Source organism: Salvelinus fontinalis, chromosome 13 (genome assembly GCF_029448725.1).
Source record: "Salvelinus fontinalis isolate EN_2023a chromosome 13, ASM2944872v1, whole genome shotgun sequence".
In the NCBI taxonomy this organism is placed as follows: domain Eukaryota; kingdom Metazoa; phylum Chordata; class Actinopteri; order Salmoniformes; family Salmonidae; genus Salvelinus; species Salvelinus fontinalis.
The window spans coordinates 41,412,758-41,435,854 of record NC_074677.1 but is presented as its reverse complement, the minus strand read 5'-3'; the positions used below and the strand labels follow the sequence as shown (position 1 = coordinate 41,435,854).

General features: G+C 40.6%; 2 protein-coding genes across 7 annotated transcripts in view; both read left to right on the top strand.

Moving 5' to 3' along the window:
• LOC129868702 (G protein pathway suppressor 2-like) overlaps positions 1-6,511 on the top strand; it is a 28,739-nt gene extending 22,228 nt beyond the window's left edge. For all 5 annotated transcript variants that reach the window (XM_055942881.1, XM_055942886.1, XM_055942882.1 and 2 more), the window contains exon 12: positions 5,834-6,511. In XM_055942881.1, coding sequence (XP_055798856.1) covers positions 5,834-5,914 — 81 coding nt within the window. In that variant the 3' untranslated portion in view covers positions 5,915-6,511. The remainder of the gene's footprint in view (positions 1-5,833) is intronic.
• Positions 6,512-9,813: 3,302 nt separating this feature from the next.
• Positions 9,814-22,936, top strand: tp53 (tumor protein p53). Of its 2 annotated transcripts, XM_055942879.1 has the most exons (11): positions 9,814-10,000; positions 10,464-10,601; positions 10,868-10,913; positions 11,128-11,337; positions 17,084-17,270; positions 17,503-17,615; positions 19,870-19,979; positions 20,241-20,386; positions 20,576-20,673; positions 20,797-20,900; positions 21,055-22,936. In XM_055942879.1, the coding sequence occupies exons 2-11, from the start codon at positions 10,519-10,521 to the stop codon at positions 21,146-21,148; spliced, it is 1,191 nt and encodes a 396-aa protein (XP_055798854.1). In that variant the 5' UTR covers positions 9,814-10,000; positions 10,464-10,518; the 3' UTR covers positions 21,149-22,936. The 2 variants fall into 2 exon arrangements, with proteins under 2 accessions (XP_055798854.1, XP_055798855.1); XM_055942880.1 differs by lacking the exons at positions 9,814-10,000; positions 10,464-10,601 and adding an exon at positions 10,610-10,725.
• The last annotated feature ends 161 nt before the right edge of the window (positions 22,937-23,097 follow it).

The following is a 23,097-nucleotide window of genomic DNA, read 5'->3' as shown; positions in this document are numbered from 1 at the left end:
CTCAACCAGCTTCATGAGGAATGCTTTTCCAACACTCTTGAAGGAATTTCCACATATACTGTGAAATTGTTGGCTGCTTTTTCTTCACTCTGCAGTCCAACTCATCCCAAACCATCTCAATTGGGTTGAGTTCGGGTGATTGTGGAGGCCAGGTCATCTGATGCAGCACTTCATCCCTCTCCTTCTTGGTCAAATATCCCTTAAACAGCCTGGAGGTGTGTTTTGGCTCATTGTCCTGTTGAAAAACAAATGATAGTCCCACTAAGCGCAAATCAGACGGGATGGCGTATAGCTGCAGAATGCTGTGGCAGCCATGCTAGTTAAATGTGCCTTGAATTCTAAATAAATCAGTGTCCCCAGCAAAGCACCCCCACACCATAACACCTCCTCAATGCTTTACATTGGGAACCACACATGCAGAGATCATCCGTTCACCTACTCTGTGTCTCACAAAGACACAGCAGTTGTAACCAAAAATCTCTAATTTGGACTCATCAGACCAAAGGACAGATTTCCACTGGTCTAATGTCCATTGCTCGTGTTTCTTAGCCCAAGCAGGTCTCTTCTTCTTATTGGTGTCCTCTAGTAGTGGTTTTGCTACAATTCGACCATGAAAGCCTGATTTCACTTTCTCCACTTAAGTTGATGTTGAGATGTGTCTGTTACTTGAACTCTGAAGCATTTATTTGGGCTGCAATCTGAGCTGCAGTTAACTCTAATGAACTTATCCTCTGCAGCAGAGGTAACCCTGGGTCTTTCTTTCCTGTGGCGCTCCTCATGAGAGCCAGTTTCATCATAGCGCTTGATGGTCTTTGTGACTGCACATGAAGAAACGTTGAAAGTTCTTTAAATGTTCCGCATTGACTGACCTTCATGTCTTAAAGTAATGGACTGTCTTATATTATTTGCTTATTTGAGCTGTTCTTGCCATAATATGGACTTGGTCTTTTACCAAATAGGGCTCTTCTGTATACCACCCCTATCTTGGCACAACACAACTGATTGGCTCAAACGCATTAAGAAGGAAAGAATTTCCACAAATTCACTTTTAACAAGGCACACCTGTTAATTGAAATGCATTCCAGGTGACTACCCCATGAAGCCGGTTGAGAGAATGCCAAGAGTCTGCAAAGCTGGCTTCAAGGCAAGGGTGGCTACTTTGAAGAATCTCAAATATAAGATATTTGAATTTGTATAACACTTGTTTTGGTTACTACATTATTCCATATGTGTTATTTCATAGTTTTGATGTCTTCACTATTATTCTACAATGTATAAAATAGTAAAAATAAAAACCCTTGAATGAGTAGTTGTGTCCAAACTTTTGACCAGTACTGTATGTTCCAAGACACACCAAAGATATGACTGATCTAGTCTATCAAAAGATTTTCCTTCATTGAGAGATAAAACAGCCCAATGAGCTGTTGTTTCATATGAAGCATTTAAGATGTGTAATAGCCGGAGGTTGCAGAGGATAAATGTTTTTTAACAAACCTGCTTTCGTCCTTGTAGACCAATTTGGGTAGTAAGTCTCGAAATGGGACGATAACATTTGGAAAAACTTTCATATCTGTGTTTATCAAAGATAGGAGGCGATAGTGAGAACACTGGGTGGCATCCTTTAAAAAAGATTTAAAGCGAAATTAGTGCTGTATTCACATCTCTTCCAAATGAACGTTTGTGAACGGCTGTGTTAATAATTCCGACCAGTAGTGGACCTAATTTATTCCAAAATTTAAATCGACCTCAGGGAATACAAACTCGTCCAGGTGATTTGCCTTCATTCATGCTATCCAATGCTCTTTTGAGTTCTTTGAAAGAGATTTGGGCTCCCAGCAGGGTGGCTTCCTCTGTTGAGGAGAGTAGTTCTTCATTCTTTACGAAAGGGCTTAGTCTGGCTTGATATGGATTTACAATCAGTGGTGTAAGGTTATTTAATTAATTTGGGTTCTGATAATTCCACTGTTTCAGATTCAGTAGTAGCTATTTGATCATTATGCATAGCTTGTTGGCCAGTAAAAGACTGGGATGATTACCATGGAGTAATGGTTGAGTCTAACTCGATGGACGGGAAATTCTTCTCACTGCCTTATCAATAAATGAAGTTCTGTCTTGACTACCTTGTCTGAGAAGAGTGTTTGTTGAGAACGCTCTACAGCAGTTAACATTTCCAGTTCTGATTATCTTCTTTAATTGTGTCGCGAAATGCTTGTGTTCCAACAGTGCAGTAGTATCTAACAATTCACAACAATACACACACATCTAAAAGTAAAATAATGGAATTAATAAATATATAAATATTAGGACGAGCAATGTCAGAGTGGCATTGACTAAAATACAGTAGAATAGAATACAGTATATACATATAAAATGAGTAAAACAGTATGTAAACATTAATAAAGTGACTTCTGTTCCATTATGAAAGTGACCAGTGATTCCATGTGATAGCAATTTAACAGTCTGACAGGATGCTCTCAATTGTGCATCTGTAAAAGTTTGTGGGAGTCTTAGGGGCCATGCCAAATTTATTCAGCCTCCTGAGGTTGAAGAGGTGCTGTAGCACACACACTTGTGGGGCCCATGTGTTGAGGATCAGTGAAGTGGAGGTGTTGTTTCCTACCTGCGTGCGGCCCGTCAGGCAGTCCAGGGCCTAAGTGCACAGGGCGGAGTTCAGACCCAGGGCCCCGAGCTTGTTGATGACCTTGGAGGTTACTATGGTGTTGAAGGCTGAGTTATAGTCAATGAACAGCATTCTTACATACAGTTGAAGTCGGAAGTTTACATACACCTTAGCCAAATACATTTATACTCAGTTTTTCACAATTCCTGACATTTAATCCAAGTAAAAAGTCCCTGTCTTAGGTCAGTTAGGATCACCACTTTATTTTAAGAATGTGAAATGTCAGAATAATAGTAGAGAGAATTATTTATTTCAGCTTTTATTTCTTTCATCACATTCCCAGTGGGTCAGAAGTTTACATACACTCAATTAGTATTTGGTAGCATTGCCTTTAAATTGTTTAACTTGGGTCAAACGTTTCGGGTAGCCTTCCACAAGCTTCCCACAGTAAGTTGGGTGAATTTTGGCCCAGTCCCTCCTGCAGCAAAGCACCCCCACAACATGATGCTGCCACCCCTACGTTTCACGGTTGGGATGGTGTTCTTCGGCTTGCAAGCCTCCCCCTTTTTTCTCTCCAAACATAACGATGGTCATCATGGCCAAACAGTTATATTTTTGTTTCAATAGACCAGGACATTTTTCCAAAAACTACAATCTTTGTCCCCATGTGCAGTTGCAAACTGTAGTCTGGCTTTTTTTATTACGGTTTTGGAGCAGTGGCTTCTTCCTTGCTGAGCGGCCTTTCAGGTTATGTCGATATAGGACTCTTTTTACTGTGGATATAGAGACTTTTGTACCTGTTTCCTCCAGCATCTTCACAAGGTCCTTTGCTGCTGTTCTGGGATTGATTTGCACTTTTCACACCAAAGTTCGTTCATCTCTAGGAGACAGAACGCGTCTCCTTCCTGAGCAATATGACGGCCGCGTGGTCCCATGGTGTTTATACTTGCGTACTATTGTTTGTACAGATGAACGTGGTACCTTCAGGCGTTTGGAACTTGCTCCCAAGGATGAACCAGACTTAGATTATATTATGATTATATATGTGGCATAACCATAGTAACAATAGAAAAAATGTCCAAGGACACCCATAGGACTAGGTAACGGCCTCCCTCAAGCCCACAATGGCCTAGTCACACACACACACACACACACACATATTCACAATGGTCTCCCCCCAAGCCCACATTGATTGTACTCACCGCTCCAAGACGCACAACACATGCATCGTAAAATCCCCCATACTTGGAAACCGAATGCTGGTTGATAACAAGTGTGAAGCATCCGACGTCAGAGAGATTGTGAATATGTATTTATTTTATTTTTTGGGGAGTTTGAAAATGTACTGGCCCAAGTGGGCGATATGAAAGCTTGATTAACTGGCCCGGCAAGCTTCGGCAGAGGTTGCAGGGCCAGCGGGCTGCCCTGAATGTCGAGCGCTGCTTATGGAGCAGGTGTGTTTCTTGGAGCATTGCTGTATCAATATGGTTTCTTGGAAGGATATCTAGACCGCTGACACGTTTGATAGGACATATAAAGTATTTCAAATTCCAAGAGAATTGCTATTTTTGCCATTGTTTTTCAGAAAAGAATGTTATATTAATTATATAATTGTTCTTTAGTGTTGATAAGCCCTAGGATGTGTAACAAAAAGCAGGACCCACAGGGAAATTCACCCATTGGTTGTTCCCCACCCAGAAAACACTCCCTGTAAACACTCAAACCCTGTTCCTGGAGAGCTACTCTCCTTTTTATTTTTTTATTTTTTATTTTACCGTTATTTTACCAGGTAAGTTGACTGAGAACACGTTCTCATTTGCAGCAACGACCTGGGGAATAGTTACAGGGGATGAATGAGCCAATTGTAAACTGGGGATTATTAGGTGACCATGATGGTTTGAGGGCCAGATTGGGAACTTAGCCAGGACACCGGGGTTAACACCCCTACTCTTACGATAAGTGCCATGGGATCTTTAATGACCTCAGAGAGTCAGGACACCCGTTTAACGTCCCATCCGAAAGACGGCACCCTACACAGGACAGTGTCCCCAATCACTGCCCTGGGGCATTGGGATATTTTTTTAGACCAGAGGAAAGAGTGCCTCCTACTGGCCCTCCAACACCACTTCCAGCAGCATCTGGTCTCCCATCCAGGGACTGACCAGGACCAACCCTGCTTAGCTTCAGAAGCAAGCCAGCAGTGGTATGCAGGGTGGTATGCTGCTTTAGGTTTTCAATCCAACCCCAGTTGTAACTAACCGGATTAATTTTTATCAACCAGCTAATTATTAGAATCAGTTGCGCTAGATTAGGGTTGGAGTGAAATCCTACAGGACGGTATCTCTCCGGGAACAGGGCTCAAACAATGTCCTTGTCCTCAAAGGCGAAACGCAGGCGGATGGAGGCGAGATCAAGTGGGAACATTCTAGCTAGACAATGATCTTTGGTAGAAAATATTTAATACAATCGTAACAACCTAAGCATTATGAAACTTCTATTCGATCCAATAAGCCTTAACTACCGTATCAAAATAGCAAATCACTTTTCTCTTTACCAAATTCGACACTCATTGCCCCCCATACAAAAACTCCTCACTTGCTCTACTTAACACTGACCAAGTCTGCTCAGTCTGCGCGGATAGATTTTGGGCAGAGACCCTGCCACTTTGCCTCCTCCTCTCTGGAATAAGTGTCGGCAGTAATTTCCTTTTTGAAGTCAATCCACATGGTTGGGAATATATTTTGGACTAATTGAATAATTCCGTTATACAATTATGGTATGCACGGGTGACAATTAATTCACACGTGGTGTGAGAAGATGCTACATCAGCCTCTTTAGGTCAGATGACTGAAAAATGCAGGGTAGAAAATAACTCTCCCTAAATGCAGAGCCCTACCTATCACGTAGCACCCAAACCTGGGCCGCACTGCCCATTACATACACCCTTGGTGCTGCCAGGTAGATCAAATGGCCAATTGTAATGGCTTCAACGAAATACTAGGAATACATCATGAAAATCAACATTAGTCACAATATGGATTTGAGTATTCGTCACTTTTAGGCTAGATGCACCCTAGCTGTGATTTGACCGACTCAGTCATTCTCATGTTTAGTTAGACCATGTGATGCTTACAAATAGAATAACTCAATTATACTTCTATGGTATGATGTTTCTAAAGGATCTATTCATGCTTTCTTGTTTGTCTTTTACAGGCAACGTTTCAGAGCTCTCCTCGGCACGCCTACCTTTCCCACAGCCAATCGGGACAGAGGTTCTACCACCACACCAAGTAAACTGGCCACAACCACCACCAGCAATTAGGGATTGGCATCATTCTCCACACAGATTTAGGCTTCAACTGCTGAAATAGTACATCAATGTAGCGTTTCTTCTGCCAAAATGTTGCATTACATCCCATAATGTGTATATTGACTACTTTCAGTATGCATTAGCATGTTTTTTAAGTTTGAGATAAAAAATCAGAATTTCAATAGATAAGCTTTCTGTTTCATTCAGGGTGTCTCAATCATGACATACTATGATAGAGAATTGGTAGATTCAGAATGATAATATTTGCATTCCAAACAATGGTGCTGTTTTCATTGTTTATGTGTTAGCAAATGAACCCAAGCTTCAGTAGTCTGTGCTATTCAATTTTTACTGATAATGAAAGCCTCTTAAAATTCTCTTCATAATTGTGTTCTTAATCTTATTTAATACATTTTAAATGATTAAATGTAAACCCTTCTCAGGGCCCATGGAGGAAATGATCATTTGCCAGGAAGAACTCTTTGATTCACTTAAACGTGCTGTATTTGTGGAAGCCATATTTTCCTAAACTTTTTTAAATGAAAATCTACTAATTTTATTAAATTGCACTTGAAACTAAACATGCAATGGTTTTTATTTTTTAATGCAGAGGCGTATGGTGATGTGTAAGAAGAGAACATGTGACAAGTTATGTGGGAGGGAAGTGAAGGTGGTAATCTTTGTAAAAACGAAAGAAAGAACTTTGAGATATGATTACTTGAAATAGAAACATTTTCATACAGCGATGAATCTAAGGAGAGGTCATTCACAAGAAGTAAAGCATAAAAAAAGTGTTACAGGATCACATGCAGAAGAGTCTTGAATATATGCCAGTCTGTGGGAGAGAAGAAAGGCGGAAGTTGATTATGCACTTTTTAGTGTTTAGGAAGAGGGAGAGCGCGAAAAATTAAGAAAAAATGGCCTGCTCTCCAGTGACTCGTCATGTTTCAGATTTCAACTTAAGAGAAAATAAGTAGGTCGAGATAGATATCAAAATATAGCCTACTGTTTTTGGATTCTTCGTTCCCTTCTGGATTTTACTCTTCACATTGCTATGGGACTGATGAAACTGAAACCAGTGTGTTATTTGAATGAATCACTGAGTCTGTTTTCTTGTAGTTGAAAGCACTGGGATGACTTGACTTTTTATGTGGGTGATGTATCTATTTGTGAATTTTGTACAGTTGCTTTTGGAGTGAGTGTTATATTCGCCCGTTTTCCTTTTTTTCTCTCGTGTATATAACTATTTCCATTTCACGTCAACTACTCAATTTTTTTGTTTCCTATATTTGTCATTCAATAATGGTGTCTATTGGCTAATATCCTTCAAGTTTATACATTTTCCTCACAGATAACGGGGTCTTCATGAGGGTGTTCCTTTACTTTCAAAAAAATGGTTGATTTCTACTTCCGAAACTGTTCAAGCAATACAATTGGTTACCAATGATGCTCTTTTCCTGATGTTTTGACCTTCTATTTGACTATACCCAGACCAAACCTCCATTTCCGGCTTTTAGTCAGTTAGAATTATAGGAGCAATTTTACGCCCTTTGTTCACTATTGTTTATCATGGATCTCTATGCAACCTCTCGATCTTTCCATCTCCCCAGAGTTTCAAACCCACTCATGGAGACCTCTTTCTCTACTACTTTTCCAGGCATCACCAATGACAGGTGGGTGATTCAATTGCAGGAGTAGGTTGCCATTGATATTCGATAAACGTGCTATGCAGTCAATCAATTTTATTGTGTTAATTTGTACATATTTCAATTAACCGTATGGTTTCGGAGGTTTTTGATGTAATTAGTCCCATTTTCTATCTGAGAAATATATGTTACACTGATACATTAGTGTTTAGGCTTTTAAAGTATTATATGAATTATTTGAATTTACTTTAAGGTAAAGGTCGGCTGACCGAAAGCTCAGCTACTATTAAAATGAATTTGCATCTGTCTGGAAGTGTGTGGATAGTTTTTCCTGTTTCTCCAGTTTAGCAATTTGCCTCCAGCGCTTTCACTAATCTGACTTAGGTGTGCGGTAGATTCTGCCGATTATCTACAATAATTATTTGAATTAATTATATATGTATTATTTACCTGCATTTATTGGTTTTGTTAGTTATGTATTGTTTGACAGTCTTGTTCACCATGTCTGGAATGTGCCTGTGACAGAGAGCCATTGTATGTGCCCATGTGGTAGAGAAGCAGAAAGGGATGTGCAGAGAATCTCCGTTTTCCCTGTAAAGTATTTGTCTAACATATTTATCTGATTATATCAAAAGTTTGTTTGAAAAGTTGGATTTTATAACTATGTATCCTTTATTGACTTTTAGATGGTCAAGAAAATGATGAAATATCCACTTGAAACTTCTATCTACTTTTTCAGTAAATTTCATGAAATGGAGGCTCTGAAATTGTCACACCACTCTTTCTGGTGTTTTTGGTCTGTAATCCAGCATATATACTCACCTGTGTTTTGAAAGTGAAGCTAAAATGTCTCTTTACTCCAGCATTTTGAAATCAAATGTTTCATATGAGGCAACCGTACAGAATGTCACCTTTTATTTGAGGGTATTTTCATACATATCTGATTTACCGTTTAGAAATGAAAGCACTCGGGTGTGACTATATACATAAAGCGCTTAAATCGATATTTATGAAAACCCAACATGCTGGAGTATAGAGCCAAATTTAAAAAATGTAGCTTCACTGTCCAAGTACATATGAAGGTGAGTGTATGATATCGGTAAAGTGGACATGTAAATGGTTTGTATTCTGTTAATTTGAATCTATAAAAGCATCTCTTAATTTTATGTCACTTTTGTAATAATCAGCTCTGGACAGGCCATTTGGGTGCGTTCCAGATTATTCATGCCTTTGCAGGTTTCATTGTAGATGGAGAGAGAGCTGACAGATTGCTAAATGTTATGATCCTGTGGTGCAAAGGTGAGGATCTGCTCCCTGTACCATAAAAACTTGGGCCTTAGGTAGACACCAGCCCGTGTTACAGTATTCCTTGGGCGCAAAGCCCCCACTATTAGTGGGCCCAGTGGTGGAAAAAGTACCCAATTTTCATACTTGAGTAAAAGTAAAGATACCTTTTAATAGAAAATGACTCAAGTGAAAGTCACCCAGTAAAATACAACTTGAGTAAAATTATTTGGTTTTAAATATACTTAAGTATCAAATGTAATTGGTAAAATGTACTTAAGTATCAAAAGTATAGGTATAAATATTGTAAAATTCCTTCTATTAAGCAAAGCAGACACATTTTCTAGTTTTTTTTAAGCATTTACGGATATCAAGGGGCACACTCCAACTCTCAGACATCATTTCAAAACTAAGCATGTGTGTAGCGAGTCCGCCAGATCAGAGGCAGTAGGGATGACCAGGGATGTTCTCTTGATAAGCTTATGAATTAGACCATTTTCCTGTCCTGCTAAGCATTCAAAATGTAGCGAGTACTTTTGGGTGTCAGGGAAAATGTATGGAGTAAAAAGTACATCATTTTCTTTAGGAATGTAGTGAAGTAAAAGTTGTCAAACATTCATAGTAAAGTACAGTTACCCCAAAAACGACCTAAGTAGTACTTTAAAGTATTTTCACTTAAGTACTTTACACAACTGCTAGCGGGACACCTCCAATGTATCTGGAATGTCAAACTTGTCCGTTTTCCTTGGGAGACTATTTCTGGAACGCACCCATCGACACTTAAATCATACAACATGAAAATATTCCTTTGATATTTTATTTTAAGTTTATTATAATTTACAACACTAAAATGATATTATAAATACATTTCGATCCCCTCGGCGCAGTTTTGATTTGAATTAATTTACTTTTCGTTGGTTGGATTTGACTGGATGACCCATTTGACTCCGCCCATATTACAGGTCAAATTTAGGGGATTCCCCAACGCGTGGAAGAAAAGTATAAAAATATTGTGCTGGCAAGCTAGATTCTTAACACCCACGGCAATAACAAATGTGAATTTACATACCGAGTTAGCTAGCTACACTTCACCGGCAGCACTGTGCAATCAAGAGTTTTGGGGTAATCAGATCGGAGAAGGTAAGTTAGTCCACGTCCACCACCAAATGATCAGAGCAATCTAGTTTCTAGAGAACATTGCTTGGTTTGTGGTTTATGGGTTTTGTTGTTATACATCATTCAGGTAGCCAATGACTGTACTGCTTTGATCTATGAGACTGACTTGAATGGGAGTTACCTAGCAAGGGAGATTGTACGTCGGCATTATTGTTTAATACCTAGTTAACGTTAGATTGTATTGCAATTATGTACGTTTGTTAGCTATTGCATAGTCATCGTGGCAATAACACGGAAGTGCGCCTGTTATGTATGAAAGACGAAAAGGTTTTGAACCACACTTAGCATGTTGAGCCCTACCATTCTAATCACTACGAGCTAATCATTTTGATTTCTCTTGGCAATTTGTATTTTATACTGTTTAACGTTACATAGTAAATACGGTAACGCTTATTTCATCTCATTATCATCGCTTGCCTCCTTTCAGCCCCGGTTGGCTTTTCTTCCCTGCGTGCTGCTTTGAGGTGCTAGAGAACGCTATCATGGCGGATCTGGCGGAGAACGTGTCTCTTCCCCTCAGCCAAGAGTCTTTCGAGGACCTGTGGAAAATGAATTTGAACCTGTTGTAAGAAAAAACGTGCAGTATTACAATTGAATGAATCAGATACTGAAATATCATGTTTTGTTTCTACCTCCAAGTGTTTCTGCCTCTCAGGGTTGTCTCTCCATCCTCAGGGTTATGACCATATGTGAGTGTAGACATAAGCAAAGCAGCTGTTGCTATCACCATCAGCTCCAAAGTTTCCACAATCTGAACTGTTCAATTATTAATGCCTGCATTTGGTTGTTTTCTGAGTTTTAAAGTCTCTTTCTCTCCCTCTCTCATATCAGGGCAGTTCCATCACCTGTAACCCCGGCTTGGGTGGATTATGGTAATGTACGTGTCACTGCAGCAAGTAATTTTTCCTTGTGCATGTTATTTATATGTTTAATTTAGTGAGTTATTTTAATGTTGTCTCAAGTTACAATTTGGTTGTTGCTGAAAACATGTTGGTCTCCATTGCAGTGCACTATTTACCTAACCTTTGTAGGAAAGTATTGCTCTGATACCATTCGTTGTTTTAAGAAAAACATAATTCTCTTACATGCAGTTCATGATGGAGACCCCTCTCCAGGGGGAATTTGATCCGAGTCTGTTTGAGGTGTCTGCAACAGAGCCTGCACCCCAGCCATCCATCTCTACCCTGGACACTGGCTCGCCACCTACCTCCACCGTACCAACCACCTCTGACTACCCCGGGGCCCTGGGGTTCCAGCTCCGTTTCCTCCAGTCCAGCACAGCCAAGTCCGTCACTTGCACAGTAAGTCTAAGGGATTTGACACCCTCACCTATGTATCTAGGGCCTTTGTTTGTTTTTTCCCACAAAAATAATTGGACTTTTTTGTTAAAGATTTGTGATTTTTTTTCCCTCCAGTTTTTCTTTTAGGTTTTCGCCAAACAAAATCACACTTTTTCATAGGAACAACATTGGTCCACAACAATGCTTAAACCACATCAGGAGACCACTTTTGATGTCTGGGAAAAAATATCCTGTATGTATGTGGCAAAACAAATGCCCACCTGATTGATAGGCAATTCATCATGTTGTTCTTCTGCCAAGTAGGCCTACTTTGCAGTCAACAGTTAATTGAAACGTTTTTTGGGGGAAAGCCTTCAGTTTTGGCATTCTAACCAGTTACACAACACAAACGAGCGCATTCCCTAGCCATTACTACTTCAGAAAGTTGCTGGAAATGAGAAGCACTGATGCATTGATTTGAGAAACTAGTGCAGTTTACCAAGTTTTCTAGTTCAATACATCTAATTAACTTTTTACCAGGTTCAATTAAAAATTTGTTATATTGTTTAATTCCTTTTTAATATCAGATCCTGTGATTCCGTCCTCGCTTTCCCGCATCGCAGATTTTATTGGGCTATGATGGCTGCTCAATGAAGCTCTTATTCATTATTTAAAGTAGGCTGTGTAAAGAAAGTTGATCTAAATTGCCTAAATACTTTCTGTAGCTTATCAATCACATTGACTATAGTTTTAATGAAATATCATCTGATGGATTTTATCTGATGTATAATCTCATAACTCTTAGTGGTGGTCAATTCCACAGTAACTGAATGATGCAGAGACTCTGATTTTTCAGAAAAAGTATGCCAAAGCAAAACCATTGCACTGAATTTTACACAAATACATTTTACTTGAACAGTGCAGATTTTAAAGTTTGGTAACAGGAATGGCAGTAAAATCACCCTCGGTTTGACCACGATTTCCAAGAACTCTGTTAAATAGCTACCCAGATTTAAAGTGCGGTATTTTAGCAATTATCCCTAACTCGTGGATACAATTTGTATGTCTCTCCATATAGTATGAGGTAGTTTCACGAGCCAATGCTAACTAGCGTTAGCGCAGAAACATGAAAATGATATCCACAAGTTCATCTGACTCTGGGGAAGTTGCCAAAATCCCAAGCTATCCCTATAAAAAGATGTCTGCAGAAAGAATGGAGTGTGGGCTATGATATGACACCTTGAGTTTGAAAAAATCTATTTTGTTTATTGAATTACAGTAAGTGAACTAGATTAACACCTGGTAACAATAACATTATGGGTCCATGATCTGTACTATGCATAATTATGAGTCGTTCTCTTCATGGTCATGCATCCTGAATAGGTACACAAAGGTAGAAAAATGTAATATCCTACTTTGAATGCTTGCTTATTATTCTACTACACACTGGATATTATTCTAATGAGCTCCACCCCCAAACAAGACCAAATTTGTTCGGACCAGACCAAATCTGTACCAATTATAGATGTCCAAACTGGTGAAACAGACAGAGTACAGTAGAGTATAGCACAGCAAAGTAGAGTTCAGAGCAGAGTATAGTACAGTAAGTTATACTGTACTCTAGTGTGCTCTTCTGAACTGTACTGACCTATAATCTACTTTTTACTGTACTGTTGTCCAAACATCTATGATTGCTTCAGATTTGGACTGACAATATTAAGTCCTGGACGTCAAAATCTAATTTTATTTTTCACATGCGCCGAATACAACAGGTGTAGGTAGACCTTACCTTTTAAATGCTTACTTACAAACCCTTAACCAACAACGCAGTTTTAAGAATTTTTTTTTACTAAATAAACAAGAAAAAGAGCAACAATAAAATAACAAGGCACAGTGGGTGAGAGGGCTGGTTACAGTAAATGGAAAGGGAGGAGGCTCATGGGTAGGTGTCAGTAAAAGCCGCGAGGGGTGACACGGAGAGAGGGAGGGGTTGTCCAGAGTGTTTTCGGACCGTTTGACCACCACATGACGAAGAAAGAACTGTTATGAGTTGAAGGTAGGACAGTAGCAGGTGACCGAACTGTGGTTTGTCACTACTATATAAGGGAATGGCACCTTGAGCTGTTATTTGTAATTTATTTTTCTCATAATGTTTCTACCACCGTCTTATGGCCGAAAAGAGCTTCTAAATATCAGGACAGCGGTTACTCACCCCGTACTGGAGGAATACTTTTTCTTCAACGAGACGGACGGGAAGGATTTACTTCAGACGCCCGTCAAGGCCCTCATCCCCGTCATTCGCAAGAGAAGGAGACGGAGGTATCGTGGACGAAGGTCCGGGTGCCTTGTAAGGATCCGTCACCGAGAGGGTAATCTATCTTCGGTCCTGTTAGCCAACGTACAATCGATCGATAAAGTAGACAAACTAAGATCACTTATATCCTACCAATGGGACATAAAAAAACGTATCTTATGTTTCACCGAGTCGTGGCTGAACGACGACATGAATAAAATGTTAAGCTTTTTCAGGCCGGATATAACCGCGGCCTCTGGTAAGACAAGGGGTGGTGGTCTATGTATATTCGTAAACAACAGCTGGTGCACGAAATCTAAGGAAGTCTCAAGGTTTTGCTCGCCTGAGGTAGAGTATCTTATCAAACTGTAGACCACACTATTTACCAAGAGTTTCTGTATTTTTCGTGGCTGTCTATATACCGCCACAAATTGATGCTGGCACTAAAGCCGCACTCAATGCGCTGTATAGGCCATAAGCAAACAGAAAATTGCTCATCCAGAGGTGGCGCTCCTAGTGACTGGTGACTTTAATGCAGGGAAACTCAAATCCGTTTTACCTCATTTCTACCAGCATGTTAAATGTGCAATCAGAGAGGGGGAAATTCTAGACCACCTTTACTTCACACACAGAGACGTGTTCAAAGCTCTCCCTCGCCCTCCATTTGGCAAATCTGACCATAATTCTATCCTCCTGCATACAATCAAAAACTAAAGTAGGAAGCACCAGTGACTTGGTCAATAAGTGGTCAGTTGAAGCCGATGCTAAGCTACATTAGTGATGTGGTCCCCACAGGGACCGTACATACATACCCCAACCAGAAGCCATGGATTACAGGCAACATCCGCACTGAGCTAAAGGGTAAACCTACCGCTTTCAAGGAGCGGGAATCTAACCCGGAAGCTTATAAGAAATCCCGAGCATGCGCTGACCAACTGGCAAGTGTCTTCACTAACATTTTCAACCGGTCCCTGACTGTAATACCAACATGTTTCAAGCAGACAACCATAGTCCCTGTGCCCAAGGACACTAAGGTAACCTGCCTAAAATAACTACTGACCCGTAGCACTCATCTGTAGCTATGAAATGCTTTGAAAGGCTGGTCATGGCTCACATCAACACCGTTATCCCAGAAATGCTAGACCCACTCTAATATGCATACCGCCCCAACAGATCCACAGATGACGCAATTTATATTGCACTCAACACTGCCCTTTCTCACCTGGACAAAAGGAACATCTATGTGAGAATGCTCTTCATTGAGTACAGCGCAGCGTTAAGCACCATAGTGCCCTCCAAGCTCATCACTAAGCTAAGGACCCTGGGACTAAACACCTCCCTCTGCAACTGGATCCTGGACTTCCTGATGGGCCGCCCCAAGGTGGTAAGGGTAGGTAACAACACGACAAGCCTATTCCCCCGCAGGAGACTGAAAAGATTTGGCATGGGTCCTCAGATCCTCAAAAGGTTCTACAGCTGCACCATCGAGAGCATCCTGACTGGTTGCATCACTGCCAGGTATGACAACTGCTCGGCCTTCGACCGCAAGGCACTACAGAGGATAGTACATCACTGTGGCCAAGCTTCCTGCCATCCAGGACTTCTATACCAGTAGGTGTCAGAGGAAGGCAATACAATTGTCAAAGGCTTCCGCCACCCTAGTCATAGACTGTCCTCTCTGCTACCACACGGCAAGTGGTACCTGAGCGCCAAGTCTATGTCCAAAAGGCTACTTCACAGCTTTTTTTTACTTCTTGAAGCATTGTTGTTTAAGTGCTTGTAAGTAAGCATTTCACTGTAAGGTCTACACCGGTTGTATTTGGCGCATGTGACAAATAACATTTTGATTTGATGAATTCCAAATTCTTTGGGGGTTGTCTTTCTGTTACCAATTTGGTAACAGAATGATGCATTTTAATCACTTAATAAATCATAAGCTAAATTGTTTTGTGGAAACGGTAACTAATTGGTTGGTTTAACTTTACGTGTTACTTCTGTGAACTTTCATTGTCCTCCCTCGTGCGTGAGATTCGAATATATCTTCAAAATATGTGGGTTTTTGGTAACAGAATGACAAGATACTAGGCAATATTTCTTAAACCTACAGAAGGCAAAACATTTCAGGAAAACTAAATATAACCGTTTATTAGTTGTCAGGGGTCTTTACTTCAACATTGTGTTTTGATGTATTTCTAAGACCCTTTTTCCATCTGTTTTACCAGAAATCAAAGCCTTCACATGCTTGTTCTGAGTTTTTCCGACGGGAAATGTCAAACATGTTGAGAGAAACAAGCTTTTTGTGCATTCGGAAAACATTTTGTTTTTATTTCAGCTCATGAAACATGGGACCAACACTTTACATGTTGCATTTATATTTTTGTTCAGTGTTTAAGAGATTATGGGTTTTTGAAATAAAATCTGAAAAATAGACTTAAGACGAAATTAAGTTTCATTTGAAATGGTTACATTAGCATAAACGTCTTCTACTTGCAACAATGTTACTGATGTTGATATCAAACTTGTACAATGTAACTCATTGTAGGCAGGCATTGTAAATGTGATGGGAGCTATATCATTTACTTTATAATGGTAAATTTGCAATATGGCTGCTAAAAAAAACAATATTAGTAATGCCTAACATTGTACTGTAGTAAACAATACCTTCACTGGAATGTTTTAATAAAGCATAGTAAGCATACGGTTTAAATGGCAATGGTAAAGTTTGCCTGTGAGGACATGTCTTGACTTGCCTCAAAGCAGGGCTGGGGGAGGGGTTTCAGTCCTGCCCATATGAACTGGGGGAGCAGCTTAATCTCTACAGAATATTTAAACCTGGACTCATTCATAATCTGGAGAGTATATCAGGAGAGGAGTGATGTTTATTTGGAGGATGCTGGGCTGTCACAGCAGCCTTGAGTTTTAGTACAGTTGTTGAGTTTTAGTACAGTTGATAAGAATCAAGAGGACTCTGCTTTTATACAGAAGGTAAAGATTCCTATTTTGTCCAAACTATTTGTAATGGTCAAATTTCCTTCTCGTGTCACTAATTAGATCTAAACTAATCAAGTGCTTTGAAATAAATACATTTTCTACTGTCCAACGCTACAAAGGGGACTTGGAAAGGTTCAGGGCAGAGTCAGACGAGAACAATGGGGGAGCAGATTTACTTTGTGAATTTTGGACATGTATACATGATCATTTTGTGAGTTCTATCAAACTATCAGAAAAATAGAAGTTCGTTAGGCCTACTCATCTTGTTGGCTGACAAAGTAAATGTGGACACTTCTTCCAATATCTTCAATATGCACCTCGGAATAAGGACGCACGCAGTTTGGATCCAGTGACCAAATTTTGTATGGTGGAGTTTGTATTTCGTTGCCATATTATCTATCACACTGGGATTAGAACAATGCTGACAGATTAAACAAAGACCCAAGTATTGTTTTTGATTCAACAAACTCTTTCTCTCTCCAGTACTCGCCAGACCTGAACAAGTTGTTTTGCCAGTTGGCGAAGACTTGTCCAGTTCAGATTGTGGTGGACCACCCTCCTCCTCCTGGGGCAGTGGTACGAGCCCTGGCCATCTATAAGAAGCTGAGTGACGTGGCTGACGTGGTGAGACGCTGCCCTCACCACCAGAGCACCAGCGAGAACAATGAAGGTACACAACACAGCGGGAAGGCTACTCTTACCCATAGTAAAACATGTTAGATTGATCTAGAATGTTACACAGTGTGCTTTTCGATGCAGTATAGAGGGTCCACACTATAAAAGGAGTTTAAACGTCATTTTATACTTACACTTGTTGCCTCTTGAATGAGTAACGCAAATGTTTTGACTGGTAGGTTATCCTCTGTGTGTCACTTAATACGCAAGTGTTTTCTGTGCCTTAGGTCCTGCCCCGCGAGGTCACCTGGTCAGAGTTGAGGGGAACCAGCGAGCAGAGTATATGGAGGATGGTAACACTCTGAGACAGAGCGTGCTCGTCCCCTATGAGCCTCCTCAGGTAGGTCCCATACACTACTGTTGTGTGTGAGTTAGGGCTGACCCCATTTAGTCGATTGGACGATTGTTTGGTCTATAGGCTGTTGGTCGACCGAGATTTCTTTAGTCAAGCAGTCAAGCAAATAGTTAAGTAAACCAGCATATTGGTGTCTGCAGGTTTGAGTTTTTTTCCTTTCGATTAAGCCCTAGGCAACCAGGTGTGGGGAGTTCCTGACTAATTAGTGAGTCTAATTCATCGATCAAGTGCAAGGGGGGAGTGAAAACCTGATTACACTCGGCTCTCTGTGGAATGAGTTTGACACCTGTGCTCTAACACGGAACCCAAACCGGCTGCGCTTGTGCGCCATCGTGCATAAATGTATTTTGTCCCCCCACACCAAACGCGATCACGACACGCAGGTTAAAATATCAAAACAAACTCTGAACCAATGACATTAATTTGGGGACAGGTCGAAAAGCATTAAACATGTATGGCAATTTAGCTAGTTAGCTTGCACTTGCTAGCTAATGTTAATTTGTCCTATTTAGCTAGCTTGCTGTTGCTAGCTAATTTGTCCTGGGATATAAACATTGAGTTGTGCATTTCAGGTAAAATAACAAGGACATCTACCCCGACAATTAATCCACACATAAAACAGCCAACCGAATCGTTTCTAGTCATCTCTCCTCCTTCCAGGCTTTTTCATCTTTGAACTTATATGATCGCATTTAAACTTTCATTGTAATACCACGACAACCGGGAACAAAGTTCGTCTTTCAATCACCCACGTGGGTATAACCAATGAGGAGATGACACGTGGGTACCTGCTTCTATAAACCAATGAGGAGATGGGAGAGGCAGGACTTTCAGCGTGATCTACGTCAGAAATAGGAACGACTTCTATTTTAGCCCTTGGCGTCGCAGACGCTCGTTGGCGTGCGCGAGCAGTGTGCGTGCAATAATTAAATAACATGGATTTCTAAATTTATTTTGCGGCGCACGCGACGTGTCCGGTCTGGTCAGCATGTAAGACGTGCTACTGAAATTGTAAATGGTTATGTTATATGAGAATAATGGTTCACTAATACATATATTAATTTATAACATGCGCTTTCTCCCGTGATGGATGGCGGGCGCTGTCCGCGGTGCTAGAACTTAAACATCCGTGCACCGTTGAATTAGCGCCTCTCCTATATGTTGCAATGTGCAAAATAGTTAAGTAAACCAGCATATTGGTGTTGAGAACAATGTGTCGGAGGCAGCAGCGGAGTGAGGAGACGAGAAAACGCCCCTTGCCTTAATTGTCTAAGATCATTTAGGAGCACGAGAACCCCAACTTAATTAAGTCTATAATCAATAGCCTAACTGTTAAACATGCCTGGCTTTATAAATCATCCATACAGAAATAAGATAAGCAGATGATAATAAGCACCTGGATGATCATCAAGACTCTGGGAAGAATGTTCGATGGACAGATAAGTCAAAAGTATAACTTTTTGGATGACACGTGCCCCATTATGCCTGCCAAAAACCAAACACTGCATTACACAGTAAGAACCTTATACCAAAGGTGGTAGTGGGATGCGTTTGGGATGCTTTGCTGCCTCGGGACCAGAACGACTTGCCTTAATAGAATGAACCATTAATTCTGCTCTGTATCAGAGAATGTCAGTCCATCCGCCTGTGAGCTGAAGCGCAGCTGGGTCATGCATGATCCAAAACACACAATCAAGTCGACATGAAAATGGTTAAAAAGCAACACATTTTAAGTTTTGGAATGGCCTAGTCGAAGTCTCCAGACCTAATCCCAATTCAGATGTCGTGGTAGGACTTGAAACGAGCAGTTCATGCTTGCAAACCCACATGTCGCTGAGTTAAAGCAGTTCTGCATGGAAGAGTGGGCCAATATTCCTCCACAGTGACGTGAGCGACTGATTAACATCTACAGGAAGTGTATGGTTGGTGTCACTGTAGCTAAAGGTGGCATACCCAGATGTGTGTAAGGGGCAATTACTTTTTCACACAAGGGTATTAGGTGTTGCATAAATTTGTTTATGTAAGTGTTGTTATTTGTTCACTCAGGTTCCCTTTATCTAACATTAGGTTTTGTTTGAAGATCTGCTTAACATTCCGTTTCAAAAAATGTGCAGAAGTAAGAGAGGATCAGAGAAGGGGGCAGATACTTTTTCACAGCACTGTATATGTTTTGTGTGAGGGAGCGTGTGTTTGGGGGCATCCATCAGTCACAGCTGTCTATCTCTATCTGGTTTCCCAGGTGGGATCAGAGTGTACCACGGTGCTCTACAACTTCATGTGCAACAGCTCCTGTATGGGCGGGATGAACCGCAGACCCATCCTCACCATCATCACCCTGGAGACACAGGAGTGAGTGTCGTCTAATAATCCATTTTAGACCACTGCTCCATTGATTGTCTTTGCTTTGTCATCGCTACCTGCCTGTCACTCCTCTGCAGGGGTTTGTCTCAGTTCCATTTACATTCAGTCATTGTGGCTTTTCTAATTAGTCAAATGTATCATTTGACTGAATTAAAATGGAATTGACCCCAACCGTGGTCCTGGGTTGACCCCCAGCCAATGTCATGTCATAGTATGACAGTGATGGGAACTTCCTCTCCCGTTCTGCAGGGGGCAGCTCCTGGGCCGGCGCTCCTTTGAGGTGCGTGTGTGTGCCTGTCCTGGTCGAGACAGGAAGACGGAGGAGATCAACCTGAAGAAGCAGCAGGAGACAACCCTGGAGACCAAGACCAAGCCTGCCCAGGGAATCAAACGCTGTAATTGATCCTGACAATCTTAAAGCGGTGGTCTTGGGGTTGGGATTAACATAGAATGGCAAAAAGAAAGATGCCAGATTCACATTGGACTTTTAAAGTTGTATGATGGCTGATAAAGGTTGACATTGACCTATGACCCTGAGTGTGAGCAGTTCCTCATCGTGTGTGTCATGTTTGTGTTCTTCTAAGCTGTGAAGGAGGCCTCCCTGCCTGCCCCTCGGCCTGAGGCCAGTAAGAAGACCAAGTCCTCCCCTGCTGTGAGCGACGATGAGATCTACACTCTTCAGGTAACTGCTCAGAGAACAGACCAATGGCAGTTTATTATCATGTCTAGTCCCCTTCAGAGATGCCTAGTCACTAGTCTGCTGTTTGTGTATACTGTGTGTAACTGGGCTCATCTGCCCATCCAGATTCGAGGGAAGGAAAAATATGAAATGCTGAAGAAGTTCAATGACAGTCTTGAACTGAGTGAGTTGGTGCCTGTTGCCGACGCTGACAGATACCGTCAGAAACGGTGAGTTCACTCACTTCTCTGACACACATCCTCGCTTTCTCCCTCTCTTTCCCTTATGCAACATTAGAATTCTCCCTTTTGTTAATTTTGGCTCTCTTGTGTGTGTCATTTCCTTTCCGAATCTTATTTAAATTAAACATTAAATCCCCTACAGCCTCACCAAGAGAGTTGCCAAACGGGAAATGGGAGTGGGGCCGAAGAAAGGGAAGAAACTACTGGTGAAGGAGGAGAAGAGCGACTCTGACTGAGAAGGCGAGCGAGTCGTTCCATGTCATTTCAGCACGCCATGACACCCACCATCTGATTGTTCTGAAATTGTTTCTGTAATTGGAAACAGGTAAGATTGGCATTCGTAAAACATTTTGTTGATAGGTACATTTTATCTTGGAGAAATGAAGCTTTTTCATTGCACCCAAGGTGGCCATTTTAATTGATAGGATTCAGATAATATTCAATAAATATAGTACCCAACATCTCATTTGGGTAAAACTGCTTCCTACCCATGAGTAAGACAAGATGAATTCAAAAATAAATGTCAAAAGCCACCTACTGGGGGGGGGGGGACCTCATGCCAAGCCCACCCCCAACATCCAGTATACAGTTTCAGTTCTGTTTGACAAGTAGTATGGAGCTGTATATTGTATTATCTGAATCCTATTAAAATTGCCAATTTGGGTGCAATCAATTAGCTTCATTTCTCAGATCAAATTATATTTCAACAAAATGTTTCAGGAATGCTAATCATATCTGTTACCAACTACAGAAATGATTTCAGAACAATCTGAGATGGTGGGTGTTAATCCTCTTTCTTGTGCTTTTTGAGGTGGAACGACCCAAGAGGGCGAGAATTAACCCGTTCTGCTTTGTTTCTGTTCTGCCAAATAAACTTTTCTATTGATTGCGGGAGTACGGTGAACTGTTAATGCTTGCAGCTTACTAGCCTTATGTTAGCAAGCTGCTTTAGGACTCTTAAGTGCAGGTCGAGGTTATTTTTCTGTCATGCTTATGGGCAGCTTTGGTGCGCACGTCAGTTGGTTGGTGGCCCATGCAGATCCTGAATCCCTGTTCTAGTTTGACACACTCAGATGACAATAAACTCCTGTCCTGTTAGACTGTCTTGCTTTTTGTAAAATGATCTACTTTTCTATATAGTATGTGCATTCCCCTGGGTTCTCTGTGCTGTACATTTAGCTAACAACCTAGCATGGCCATCACTGTCATTTTTGCATATGAAGGAAAAGTATGCATTAGAGTACAGGGGCCTGACTGTGGTTCATAACTGATGATGTTTAGTTAGCGAGTCCTATTGATAAGATCCTTACTTGAATAATTGGTGAGCCCTTCAACTGAACATCTACCTCCCTAGTCATTTTATATTGTGAACTGTAAAGTAGAGTATTTTTGTCCTGCCACTGCCATACGTGTCCAGCTCAACATGTCTGTTCTGCGACACCCCTTTTACCATGATGTTAAAATGTATGCTTTGGTAGTCTCTTAAAACGGCCTTACCCGGAAGAGTAACTGATTTGGTTCTGTGTGCCTAGATTAAGTTTGGCGTAGAGAACCTTCTACTGTTCTGCCAAATAGACTCCCCTCACTAGTAGATGCTTGCTGTTTTCAGAACAGGAGTTTGTAAGACACTGCAGAAATATAGTTTTTAAAAAAAAAAGTGTTAATTGCAGCCTTAGTTGGATATTTTTTTAAGGTCCAATTATTGATATCTTTTTTGTAGTTTTGTATTCTAAAATGTTTTTGTACCCTTTTTTTTAAATTTTTGTTCAACAGAAATACATTTACTTTTTCATAAAATTATTCAAGAAAAAAATTACTTTTCATTGTTTGGCTTTGTGTGAATTATTGTATAAATATATGTATTAGTAAGTGTTACAGCATGCATGGAATGTAAAACATAGGCAATACATTTGACGTTGAATTATTATGATGAAAATTTCATACAAAAGTGATTGGTCCAAGCTTGATCAATTTTAGTTCATATTGATGGCTATTAAACCAACTGAAGTTCTGTTCATTCCTCATATTGTGTGTGTATATACTGTACAAAAATTAACACATGTGAAGTGTTGGTCTCGTATTTCAGCTCATGAAACATAAGATCCCAGAAATGTTCCATATGCACAAAAAGCTTATTTTGTGCACAAACTTGGTAACATCCCTGTTAGTGAGCATTTTATCCTTT

Bases quoted from the DNA above. Each gene is read 5' to 3' on its own strand.
- tp53 (XM_055942879.1), top strand. From the start codon at position 10,519: ATGGCGGATCTGGCGGAGAACGTGTCTCTTCCCCTCAGCCAAGAGTCT. The intron at 17,616-19,869 runs GTAGGTCCCATA...CTGGTTTCCCAG, and splicing joins TCCCCTATGAGCCTCCTCAG to GTGGGATCAGAGTGTACCAC. The intron at 20,674-20,796 runs GTAACTGCTCAG...CTGCCCATCCAG, and splicing joins ATGAGATCTACACTCTTCAG to ATTCGAGGGAAGGAAAAATA.